Source organism: Fimicolochytrium jonesii (genome assembly GCF_025526975.1).
Source record: "Fimicolochytrium jonesii strain JEL569 chromosome Unknown EV422scaffold_23, whole genome shotgun sequence".
Taxonomy (NCBI): domain Eukaryota; kingdom Fungi; phylum Chytridiomycota; class Chytridiomycetes; order Spizellomycetales; family Powellomycetaceae; genus Fimicolochytrium; species Fimicolochytrium jonesii.
This window is the reverse complement of record NW_026515690.1, coordinates 462585-474764: the sequence shown is the minus strand read 5'-3', so window position 1 is coordinate 474764 and position 12180 is coordinate 462585. Positions and strand designations below refer to the sequence as shown.

The 12180-nt window shown below is 51.1% G+C and overlaps 5 protein-coding genes across 5 annotated transcripts; 4 read left to right on the top strand and 1 right to left on the bottom strand.

Moving 5' to 3' along the window:
• Positions 1-79: 79 nt before the first annotated feature.
• On the top strand, positions 80-707 carry EV422DRAFT_499365 (putative negative regulator sulfur controller-3; the record flags this gene model as incomplete). The annotated part of the gene is made up of 3 exons (XM_053068077.1): positions 80-469; positions 538-611; positions 680-707. The coding sequence occupies 3 exons, from the start codon at positions 80-82 to the stop codon at positions 705-707; spliced, it is 492 nt and encodes a 163-aa protein (XP_052923227.1).
• Positions 708-1405: 698 nt separating this feature from the next.
• EV422DRAFT_551323 (guanine nucleotide binding protein, alpha subunit) lies at positions 1406-3121 on the top strand (the record flags this gene model as incomplete). Its single annotated transcript, XM_053071831.1, has 7 exons — positions 1406-1434; positions 1589-1877; positions 1952-2112; positions 2195-2250; positions 2325-2684; positions 2770-2949; positions 3054-3121. 7 exons carry the CDS (start codon positions 1406-1408, stop codon positions 3119-3121), a joined length of 1143 nt encoding a protein of 380 aa, XP_052923226.1.
• An 883-nt stretch (positions 3122-4004) lies between these two features.
• EV422DRAFT_539212 (ribosomal protein L32e) lies at positions 4005-5007 on the top strand. Its single transcript, XM_053071043.1, has 5 exons — positions 4005-4101; positions 4139-4141; positions 4189-4250; positions 4337-4571; positions 4654-5007. The coding sequence occupies exons 1-5, from the start codon at positions 4012-4014 to the stop codon at positions 4663-4665; spliced, it is 402 nt and encodes a 133-aa protein (XP_052923225.1). The 5' UTR covers positions 4005-4011; the 3' UTR covers positions 4666-5007.
• Positions 5008-5249: 242 nt separating this feature from the next.
• EV422DRAFT_580294 (elongation factor alpha-like protein) lies at positions 5250-7158 on the top strand (the record flags this gene model as incomplete). The annotated part of the gene is made up of 5 exons (XM_053073336.1): positions 5250-5362; positions 5502-5788; positions 5895-6921; positions 6992-7020; positions 7123-7158. The coding sequence occupies exons 1-5, from the start codon at positions 5329-5331 to the stop codon at positions 7156-7158; spliced, it is 1413 nt and encodes a 470-aa protein (XP_052923224.1). The 5' UTR covers positions 5250-5328.
• Positions 7159-7736: 578 nt separating this feature from the next.
• EV422DRAFT_539208 (kinesin-associated protein-domain-containing protein) lies at positions 7737-12020 on the bottom strand. Its single transcript, XM_053071042.1, has 15 exons — positions 11662-12020; positions 11254-11385; positions 11003-11154; positions 10820-10905; positions 10569-10707; positions 10270-10494; positions 10090-10188; positions 9838-10022; positions 9702-9755; positions 9398-9634; positions 9055-9288; positions 8623-8986; positions 8450-8548; positions 8276-8361; positions 7737-8201 (listed from the first exon to the last, which is right to left on the bottom strand). The coding sequence occupies exons 1-15, from the start codon at positions 11703-11705 to the stop codon at positions 7911-7913; spliced, it is 2427 nt and encodes an 808-aa protein (XP_052923223.1). The 5' UTR covers positions 11706-12020; the 3' UTR covers positions 7737-7910.
• Between the last annotated feature and the right edge of the window lie 160 nt (positions 12021-12180).

Below are 12180 nucleotides of genomic sequence, written 5' to 3'. Positions count from 1 at the left end.
AAAACATAGAGCAGCAGTAGGTCTCCTAAAGAAGGTTCCGGTAGAACAGAGTCTCAATTTCGGCAGATATCAATACAACATGTCCGTCATACTCGAAGCGTCGGACAACCAGCAGTTCACGATCGAGAAGGTCGTAGCCGAACGGTCTGTTCTACTCAAGAACATGCTGGAAGACGTCGGAGACGCCAGCGAGCCTATACCACTCCCCAATGTCTCCAGCTCCATCCTCAAGAGAGTCATAGACTACTGCACGCACCATAAGGACGACCCCGTGGCAGCTACAGAGGACGATAAGGACGCTTTCGAGTCGTCGCGGAAGAAGCCAGAGGATATTGACGAGTGGGATGCGAACTTTATCAAGGGGACAAATGACGAGCTGTTTGACATCATCCTTGCCGCAAACTACCTGGATATCAAGAGTCTGTTGGACCTGGGATGCAAAACGGTGGCGAATATGCTTAAGGGCAAGGTGGGTCTTGCCATTTATTTTAGTGTTTTTTGCGAGTTAACTGACAACTAACGTCCACGCAATCATAGACTCCGGAGCAGATTAGAGAAATGTTCAACATTGAGAATGATTTCACACCCGAAGAGGAGGACCAAATTAGGAGGTAGGGCTTGACTGTGAGACATTAGGATCTAGTTGCGGGGACTAATGGACCAAACTTTCCATTTCCAGGGAAAATGAGTGGGCTGCCGATGCGTAGATTTCTGTTCGGCTGGACGCCATCCCCCAATTCAATCGGACGAACAAGCTAAACCGCTTGTTGGTCCTGCGCCCATGTGCGATAGCAGCACATGGGAGCGTACATTTTGGCAGATATCCATAAGCAACTGTATATAGTTAGGCAAAACAAGCATTGCAGGATGAAGTCTTTTTACAACTGTTGAAGCGTCGGGCATGGCGGAAGCAGCGCCCCTATACCATTGCAGCTATGGATCAGCATGTTTGATGCGCGGCGGCGGGAGTTGAGAGAGGAGGGAGACGGACGGAGAAGGACCAATCCGTTTTGCAAAACTGGAAATGTATCGCAGCTCCCATAAAGTGTAAAGGCTATCCTTCGATGAAGAGTATCGAAGGCACATGCTATGAACCCATCACAACGTCATCTGCCGTTGCTGGAGCAATAGGGACGGCGCTCTAATAGGGAATAAAGTCCTTCACACGTATCGGTTTGTAAAGGTGAAGTTCCTGCGGAGGCGCTTTGTCGCGTAGGCCAGGTCTCGAGAACTTCCCAGGAGATTTCGCGCAGTTTCGCGCTCCGGAATCGACTTTGGAAAAGCTCACTGCTGCTCACGGCAAGAACGCACCCACCACCACCGTGCTGCGTGGAACACCTTCGCTCATCGTCTCCACATTCCCGTGAACAGTCACTCACGTTATTCTCTCCGAAGGTCGCTGAAAATGAGTGACCAGGATACACCAGAGCAGAGGTATGTGAGGGTTCAGAGGAACGCCCTTTGTTGAGCGCGTCCCAAGGAAGTATTTGCAGTCCTTTATCGGCGGTCCCAGGGGCGATTTCATACATTGCCACCGCTTGAGCGGTCGCTTCCGCCGAACCTCGCTCATCCTTTCCCGGCCTCTCAGGAAACTCGCGAGACAAGTCTCTGCCAAAATCGACGCGCAGCTGAAATCCGAAGCAAGTGAAATGCGGGATTTCGACCGGAAGACGCTGAAACTTATGCTTCTGGGTGCTGGGGATTCGGGGAAGACAACGGTGCTAAAGCAAATGCGCATCATCCATGGGACCGGTTTTAACGACCAGGAACGCGTGGACTTCAAAGCTACTATCCAACGCAATATCCTCGAGTCGGGGAAAGCGCTTGTGGGGGCTTTGGAAACGTTGTCGATTTCTTTATCGGACACCGCGAATGAGGTGCGATGGCGTTTGTCTTCATGTCTCTGGAACAAGTGCATGGCCTGCTGACAGTTCTTGTTGGGGGTCTATAGTTGAACGCCAAGGCTGTGCGCGATTACGCAGAACACATAACGGCAGCAGATCCATTGAAGAAGGAGGTGTTTAACGCCATCAAAGCGTTATGGAATGACCGGGGGATTCGGGAATGTTGGAAGCGATCGAACGAGTTTCTGATACAGGACACAGCCAGCTAGTATGTGGTCATTTTCTGAAATCCAGCAAGCTTGTGGGAATTTGCGTGATGACCCGGTCGTAACTTTGCCGGGAACTCGCAGCTTCATGGATCGAGTGGAGAAGTTCTGTGAACCAAATTACTTGCCCAATGACCAAGGTACGTGACAGGCGTACCATCGGGGCAGCTCGAAAGGGAAAGCATTGTCACTGAACCTTTCGACGAAAACGCAGATATATTGCACACGCGGTTCCCAACGACGGGAGTGTCAGAAACACGGCTGACGATCGATCAAATCCCATTCCTCATATACGACGTCGGGGGTCAACGGAATCAAAGAGCATTTTGGGCGCCCTATTTCCAAGACAAAGTGCACGCCATTCTCTTTGTCGCATCACTGGCAGCTTACGACCAAAAGCTTGTCGAGGACCCTACCGTCAATCGAATGTCCGATTCGCTTATAGTGTTTGATTCAGTGATTAATAACCCGCTGCTGAGGAAGATCAGTGTGGTGTTGTTCTTGAACAAAGCGGATATTTTTGAGAAGAAGCTGAAGCGGACGCCACTGGCGAACACATTTCCGGACTATCGAGGTGCGTTAAGCCTGCCTGTCGCATAAGCTTCCCATCACATCAAGTGAAGCTTTGCACTCATATTATATCGGTGGATTTACTTCAGGGGTCAACGAGTTCAAACCAGCAGCCGCGTTTATTCGGACACAGTTCATGAAACTGGATACGTCGAACGGAGAGAAGCGGATATATTCGCACTACACGACGGGAACGGACACTAAACACATGAAGGTCATATTGGAAGTCGTTCGGGGTATCATAGTGCGTAGCAACATTGCAGATACAGGTATGTGTACTCCTGATGAGGGACGCCAAGTACTCCCCGAACTAGACAACTGTCCACCTTGCCGTAGGGTTAATGTGATGGCTGTGGAAATAGGCATTCTGTAGCAACTCGTCTACCCTCGCACACCAGACCACCGGGCAGTTTCGAATACCTCGGGTTATCGGCGCCTTGAGAGTCTGGCATGGCACGATCATACCGCATCAGGCAAATCGAGGGGGGCCAGGTTGGTGGTTTCTAGACCACACTGTGGAACTCCTCTCACAAGGTTCGAGCCAAGTCCTGCTCAGCTTCGCCCGTCGCCCTGGGCCACCGCTCCCCTGTTGTTCTTCCCTCGCTCCTCCATCCTATAATCAGTGCTTTTTTTTGGATTCATGTATACCCATTTTGTTATGCGGGGCTTACTTTTGGCATTATGGCGATTAGACGGTGGCCGGGATGTTGAGTAGATCTTGAAATCAAAACGTTTTTCCTTAAACCCGGTTTAACATCCCACGTGATAATCGAAACGCGTGTGAATTCATGTCTGATCATACAGCGAAAGCGGCGAACGGGATAGTATAGTGAATTCTGACCCATCCATCCATCTATTCTCGTTAACCCAGCGGGAGGATATAGGTGAGTGAGAGCTTCCATCCATCAATCCATTGAACGACAGGGTGCAGGGAGAATCTATCGTCCAGGAATTGACGTCGGCGACAGAAGGGGGAAATCGCGGAGTTGGGATCGGCGAGGGCATTTCGAACATGTCGGGAAAGAGGCGAATGTGGAATTGGCGAGGATTGGCGAAGACCCGAGTGGAGGAGGAGGCGAAGGGTGTCGGTCCGAAGGGAGAAGCTCTGTCGAAATGCAGATCAGTATAAGGAAGTCATTTCATTTCGTTGCTCGACTTTCGGGTTATGAGCGACCGGGCACTTGAAGATTTTTGACGTTACCGGGATAGTCTCTAGAAGGAGTGCGGGGTTCGACATTCACTGGCTTTCTGGGACTGGGCGAGCACGGAGCTGGGCGTGGAGATGTGGAGGTTGAATGCTGATTCCACCCAACCCATTTCTCTCAGTCAAAATGGTCGCCCCTTTGGTTAAGCGTACCATCATCAAGAAGCGCACGAAGAAGTTCAAGCGCCATCAATCTGACCGTTACAAGAAAGTTGATGTGCGTATGACTTTGGTGGATTTGCGAATATTCGGGGGAGGAGGATTGAAGCCTAACGGGGTGCGATACTTTTTGGTGGAATAGGAATCATGGAGGAAGCCCAAGGGTATCGACAACCGTGTCAGGAGGCGATTCAAGGGCCAGATTGCGTAAGTAATGAAAGTGGGCTCTGTTTTGGATGGGGAAGGATTCAGTAGACTAAAGCGCTCATCACAACCCTTTCGTGATATTTCAGTATGCCCAAGATCGGATACGGATCTAACTCCAAGACCCGTCACCTTTTGCCCAACGGCTTCAAGAAGTTCCTGGTTAACAACGTCCGTGACCTTGAGCTTCTGTTGATGCACAACCGCGTCTTTGCGGCCGAGATCGCCCACAACGTTTCTTCCCGGAAGCGTGTTGCTATCGTCGAGCGCGCTGCCCAGCTGAACGTTAAGGTCACCAACGCCGCTGGTCGCCTGCGCACTGCTGTAAGTCTCTTCATACGAAAACCTGAACGATGACTTCGAACTCTGATTCTCATATAATATTTCCTCTTTTCTCATCATACAGGAGAACGAATAGGTGCTGGGTACAATGTAATATATCCTTTTTGTTCTCAACAATGATGGTCGCACAATTTTGTTTCCAAATGGCTTTGGGACATGATTTGGAGGAAATGATTTGGAGATGGAAGTTTTGGCTTGATGATGGGACTTGGGCGTCGATGGGGATGGAGGGTCGGGAGTAGGACGGAAGCAATGTTGAACTGCGATGCGAGCGCGCTATAATGCCCCGTCTCTCATACCGTGACGGTGTGGAATGCCGACACCCTCCGCCCGAAAGAAGGGAATGAAGGCGCTTCATAACTGTAGAAGTGGGATAAATCATCTGGCCAACGTCTTTGAGCGCCATTCCAGTGTCCGGTCGTGGATTTGGAGTTGCACTGTAAATCGAGTTGTCCACTTCTCCGTTTCCGCAGGTCGTGCAAAGGCTTCGTCTGCGCTTCTCATCTTCAACGTTGGTGAAAATCAATTCATAAAGCGCTTACGTAAACTTGTGCTACTTTGTCCCACGGAAAAAAAGGCAATTTGGACGAGGGCGTGCGAGTATCCGGCGAAGACAAGAGGAGCTCGCCCGTCGCCGTTGCTTTTCTTCCCTCCTTTCCCCCCCCCCCCCCCCCCTCGCACTCTTGCGTCAAATCTCACCTCCATTTCTCGGACTTGACTTACGCAAACCTTCGTCAAAATGGCCACCAAGGAACTTCCCCACTTGTCCATTGGTAAGTGTGCGCTGTGCCGGGTTGATTTCGGGCCATTCACACTATGGTCGCTCGAACGGCAGATCACCCGCTTGACATGGGTTCGTGGTCTTGAGTCGATGAACTGAACGCTTTTCCGTTTCTCTCCTTCCTTCAACAGTCATCTGTGGACACGTCGACTCTGGAAAGTCGACCACTACCGGTCGTCTTCTCTTCGAGCTCGGCGGTATCCCCGAGCGTGAGATGGAGAAGCTCCGTCAGGAGGCCGAACACCTCGGGAAGTCTTCGTTCGCTTTCGCTTTCTACATGGACCGTCAGAAGGAGGAGCGTGCTCGTGGTGTGACCATTGCTTGCACCACCAAGGAGTTCTTCACCACCAACTACCACTACACCATCATCGATGCCCCCGGACACAGAGATTTCATCAAGAACATGATCTCTGGTGCCGTAAGTACTGATCGCGGTGACATCCTGACGTTCGATTAGCCCTTGTGCCCTCTCATACTCACTCTCGCCCCCCTCTCTCTCTTCTGCCTTCCTCACAAACTTGCAGGCCCAGGCTGATGTCGGTCTCCTCATGGTCCCGGCCGATGGTAACTTCACCACCGCCATCCAGAAGGGTGACCACAAGGCTGGTGAAATTCAAGGCCAGACTCGCCAGCACGCTCGTCTCCTCAACTTGTTGGGAGTCAAGCAGCTCGTCATTGGTGTGAACAAGATGGACTCTGACCCCGCTGGTCCTTACAAGAAGGAACGTTACGACGAAATCGCCAACGAGATGCGCAACATGTTGATCCGCACTGGCTGGAAGAAGGACTTCGTCATGGGCAACGTCCCTGTCATCCCCATTTCCGGCTGGCAAGGAGACAACTTGTTGAAGAAGTCTGCCAACATGAGCTGGTACTCTGGCCAAGAAGTTGCCACTCAGTCCGGCAAGAAGGTCAAGGTGCACACTCTCCTCGACGCTCTCAACGACTTCGCCGAGATGCCCGAGCGCAAGAACGATGCTCCCATGCGCGTTCCCATCTCCGGTATCTACAAGATCAAGGGTGTCGGTGATGTCCTCGCCGGACGTGTCGAGCAAGGTGCCGTCCTTCCCAACAAGGATGTCATTTTCGTTCCTACCCACACCACCGCCAACGCTTGCGCTGGAAAGGTGTTCACCGTCGAGATGCACCACAAGAAGGTCGAGAAGGGTCAGGCCGGAGACAACATCGGTATGAACATCAAGGGTCTTGACAAGAACAACATGCCCCGCGCCGGTGACATTATGATCTACAAGGAGGACAAGTCCTTGAAGCCCGTCAAGTCCTTCGTCGCCCAGATCCAGACTCTTGACATCCCTGGTGAAGTCAAGCCTGGATACTCTCCCATCGGTTTCGTCCGATGTGGTCGTTCCGCTTGCCGTTTGAAGGCTATCAACTGGAAGATGGGCAAGGAGACCGGTATGAAGAAGCTCGAGGGTGCCCACTCTCTCAAGGCCAACGAAGCCGCTGAGGTCGTCATGGAGCCCATCCAGCCCCTCGTTGTCGACTCCTTCAAGAACTGCGAGGGTCTCTCTCGTATCGCTTTCCTCGACGGTAAAGATCTTTTTGTGCGATCGTTTCCTTGTTTTCGTTCAGCTTCTCACTCTACCTTCTCCCCTTCTAGGTAACTCCGCTGTCATGCTTGGCAAGGTCGTGAGTGTAGAGTTCAAGTGCGAATCGAAATCCTGCGTTTGTCGTTGTTCTCGTCGTCGTCGTCGTTCGTTTACTGACTTGCTTTTTTTTCTGCATTTTCAGGGAATAAGCGATTGGTTTTTGCGCCGACCACCGTGAACATTAGTGTAGAGTTGATATTGTTACATCGTTAGCTGGCCCACCTCATTGTTCTTAGTGTATTTGCTTCATCATCAATCGTCATTTCTTTGTCTGACTTGAACTGTGTGCTTGTCTATCGTCGATCAGATTTTTTGAGGACGGTCGAGAAGTGTGCTTCTCACGCGCGATTGTGGGTTGAATCGGAGATTGATATATCCATCGTCGCACTCTGCAAATGAAAGCTGGTTGGATTTGGCAGATGTTACCTTGAGTGTCGTCTCTTCCTGCGGCTTTATGCAGTGTATGCAGCATCGTCCGCACTTCGAAGTTGGCACCATAAGAAAGGCTGAAGAGTTGGAGCAAAAAGCTTGCTACTGAATACTATGCAAGGCGTATTGTATCTAGAGAGTCTACGGCTTCTACCATCTAGTCTAGTTTAAAGATATGGTTCTTCCCCACGATACGAACTGCATGATGGTCCATCCCAACGACAGCTCAATCATCACCACCAAAGCTAAAGAGCGTAGCGCTTTCGCCTTCCGGCTCATTCATGATACTCCAAAGCGACGACGGTTTAGGTATTCATCCGTGGATGACTTCGGTGCATCACGCATGTCAGCTTTCTTCATCAAATCCGCGATCACGCCTGGATGTGCGGCCTCAAACGCCTTCGTGAACTTCTCATATCGCCTTTTATTCTTTGGATTTTGGCGTAGATGACATGATAAGTAGTAATAATATCAATGCCACCCCTCCTCATGAACCACCCCTCAAAACCCATCCAACAAAGCATTATTCCCGCCAACCATCCCAAAATCATCCTGATCGTCCCCATCGCTATCCGAATCGCTCCACCCGCCCTCATTCGTCTCAAAGATCGCCCCACGACGCTCGCCAACGTATTTCCGCAGCTGCTCCTGGTGCTCGAACCCGGCGGTCTCCAGGAACAACCCGTGCTGCGATGCCGAGGCTGTGCTTTGCGCCATGCGGTGCATCCATTCGGAGTTGTGGTAGTGGAATTTTTGGTGCCGGATTTTGACGAGGTATTCTTCGTCGGTTTCCTGTATGGCAGGTGATGGAGGGTTAGATTTGCGGTACTATTCGTTGTGGATTGGGAGCTGAGGGATGGGCTTACCGATATGATGTCCAGACACACATCGCACATCCGTCTGATCTCGACGTTACGGTCGTAAAGCAAATCGATCAGGTATGAGACGATCTCTGCGTCGCGCGCGCGATTCCAGAAAGATTTTAGAGCGTCAGATGGGAGTTCGGGATTATAAGGCGGCTTAAGTAGAAAGCAACTTACGGGTCTCATCCAGAAACACAATCCGTGTGCTTTCGATCAATAGGAACTGGTATGCACAATAGATGATTTGCAGAATCATCTCGTCATCGTCTTCTTTTGCTGCAATTCAGAGAATAAAAATATCAGAACGGCCGTTGCCGTCCCTCCCAATCAATGCTATGAAACCCCCCTACCAATCATAAGCTCCATCAGAGTCTGCGGAATATGCGTCTTGGCCACCACCGGCCCAATATTCTCATCGCTCGCCATCGTTCCCAGCAAATTGACCACCTCAAGCGTAATATCATCATCCTCGCTCAGCCCCGCGCCCAGCATTTCCGCGTCGACATTCGGTTCAGCGTTCGCGGCGTTGGCGACGTCGTTGATGGCGCTCTGCAGCCGCGTCTGGATGAACCCGAGCAGGTTGTAGGCTTCGGCGAGTTTGGTAAAGTCGAAGTCGGGGATGGTGAGGGAAGCGAGGAGGCCGAGGATCTCGACCAGGGAGTCGGGTTGCGTTGTGGATTTGAAGAGGAGGTGCATTATGTCGTCGATGTAGTCCTTGTTGTGGGGAAGATTAGTCACGATCATTGATAAAGGTCGGGCATTCTGGGGCTTAAGTGGCTTACCAGGAATGCCATCCTTCCCTCGTTCCCACACGACGAAGCCATTGCTCGCAACAGCTTCCACATCAACGGATCCCTTGTCTTCATTAATCGCTTCATCAGGAACTTCAGGCTCTTGTCGGCCATCAAGAACGGTGCAGTGCGTGGTTGATAGGCGAGGTTGATGGATAGCGCCATGAGTGGGAGTCGGTCGGGTGCGTTTGGGCCCGTTGGTTGGGAAAGCAGGAGTTGGAGAATCTGCGTATAATCCGATCCAGGAGGGTTCCGTTCATCAGCCAGATATCAAGCTGAAAGGTGAATGCAAAAGTATATCACTGCTGACAAACCGAAAGACATCTCCACTCACCAGCCGTGTCTTCTCACTATCCGCAAACGCCACCCGCCCCTTATCCTCCAACGTCATCATATACAGCAACAGCAACGTCGGTGTCATCTGCCGTTTTAGCGCCATGCTGGTACCAGTCGACGTGGCCTGAAGGACGGAGAACAACCTGGGCACAAAGTGATGTCTGTGGAGTTGCGTGCGAAAGCGGACATCGTGGGAGAGGTTGAGGAGAAACCGGAGGAGGGAATGTTGTAGAGCCTGTGGGAGAAGTAAAGATGCGGATGAGTGCGATGGATGAGACTAGAAGGATGGACGAGAGACGTACATGATGCTCGCTGGGCATGAGCTGGTCCAGTCTCGGCAGAAAACTATCTTCCAACTGCGTCGCAGCATAACGGTGCATAGCATCAGTACATCACAATCATGAACTTCCTGACAAAATTATCGCCAAAATAACAAACCTCGATGATCTCCTCCTTGTTTTCAGCGACAATGCTCAGCTTCTTCAAGAACGTAATGACCACAGTGACCAGCTCAGGCGTCTGCCTGCCTAGCATCTCCACCAGATGCCTAATGATCCCGCGTTTGACCATCTTCGGTTCAATAGTGAGATCGTTGGCGAGGTTGAGTAGTAGATGGAATGAGACTGGTGTTCGGCTGTATGAGTTTGGGTACCACAGGGGATAATTCCAATGAACGGTGCGTCTGCATACCTAGCAGTAGCTGATCCTGTTTCTGCAACATTGCTTGAAACTTGCGATTCTCCTGATCTAGCTCTGCTACTAGAGTCTTATCGCCTGGCTTATCCGCCACTGTTTGCAAAAACGTCCATCGACAACGCCACGCTAATCAGAACACGAACTCCCCTTTCGCCGCAAAGCATCCCCCCGTACCTTTCTTCTCCACAGCCCGAACATCCTCAATCCAGATACTAAACCGCCGAATCTCCATCTCAACGACCCTCAGACACATATCCCCGACTTTATGAGTCGTGATGATCGGGTGATATTGCGGGTACTGAGAGAAAGCGTAGAAGACGCTGATGATGTTGGTGTTTAGTGCGATGGACTTTCGTCCGTCTTCGCGGAGGACGCGGGAGAGGGCTGAGATTAGAGCATCTGGAATAGTCGGGATGGTATTGCTCAGCATCAGCAGATTCCTGCGACAGTGCGAATGACAGGGATTGACTGACCATTGCTCGCTAGTGCTTCCAAGTTTTGCGGGTCTCGCGAGAGCTCCATGACGTTGCGGGTGGCGATGGTTTTTTCGGGTATCTCCTCGTAGAGACCTTCTATGTACGAGTCGATGTTGGACATTGATGAGGCTTCTTGCTATGATTCGATCAGGATGATGTTTGAGCATGTAATGTTCTCTGCCATGTATCCTCGGCTCTTCACAGTCGCTTGGCCCGGTCTCATCTGGTTCCATCGCTCGCTAACGCACCTTGGTCTGGGCCAGCTGGGGGTGGTCTTCCTCTCTTTTCTGCTCTTCAAGTTGCTTTCGCAACCATTCTCGATCCGAGATCCCATCTGGAAACAAGAGATGTATTGAGATTGTCAATACTTGGCCATCAATGCGACCGTACAGCCCCGCTTGCTTGCGCCGATTGTGAGTTCTCAGGCATACCATCGTCCTGACTTCCTTTCCGTTGCAGCAAATAGTACAACACCTGCTCCACCTCCACCACCTTCGACGGATGTATAAGTTTGCATTTATCCACAACCTCATGCGCAATCGCTGTCAGATTTGAGCTCGGTGTCAAGGTCTTGACCCGTATTCTTGTGATGGAAAGCGTCAAACTGATAAGCAGTGTGTTTTGCGAGTCGGTCCAGAGCACGTTTGCCGTAGAGCCGTACTTTGGCACGTTTCCCACCTACATCTTCTGGAGATTCTTCCGATCGCCAGCCACAGGTTGTCCGCTTTCTCCGAGGATGCTGGCTTGCACGGTGTAGTTGACGATGATGGCGTTGTCGGTTGGATGGACGTCGATATGTCCGGGTATCACTTTTCTGTGATGCCGAGATGATATGGATTGTTAGTGCGAGGAACACGTCCAGAAATACCGTTCAGTTTCTTCGCCCTCTATCGGTGATTCTCATCCCATCCCTTTCATCTCCTTTCGCCGCTCATTGCGCATCTAATTCCATCCACCACAACCGACGCCCTCGGACCGGACCCATGTACGTTGGGGTTCGGCAACATCCATGCCTGATCTCTCCATTTCTCACAGATCCTTCTTCCAGCTGCATTGCCGCGGTACTCTGTCCAGTTTGGCAACCACTCACTTTTTGAGCTGATATGATTCGGCGTCGTCCTGACCCGACATCATTGGGGATGGATGGCTCACTTCTGTCGTGTCCGTGGTTCTTCAAAGCTCTTGAGTCAACTTCGATCCCAACCAGAAAGCCCAGCAGCCCTGCGCTAACGCGAGTCCAGGCAAGTAAGATCAAAGACCTGGGATTTGGCTAGCTTGCAAAATCACAGGATCTTCAATGATGGTGGATCGAACAGTAATTGGCAATCCAAGGCGGACTTTCGGAGTTAGAGCGACCAAAGATGGGCAGAACCAGCGAGCGGTTTCCTTCCCTATGAAACTGTACAGACTTTCAATATTCATTCCGCATTTTGGCTTTTTCTGACATGCCAGAATCTCTCAGATACCTTTGCACCTGACTTGTTGGTACATACGAAGAACACTTGAGTGATGGGAAGGCGTAGAGCACGCGTTTGGTGGTTGACTCACGCGTATGCATTTCTGCGTGTTCTCCAGTGGCGTGTCCACATTGATTGATTGATTACATACA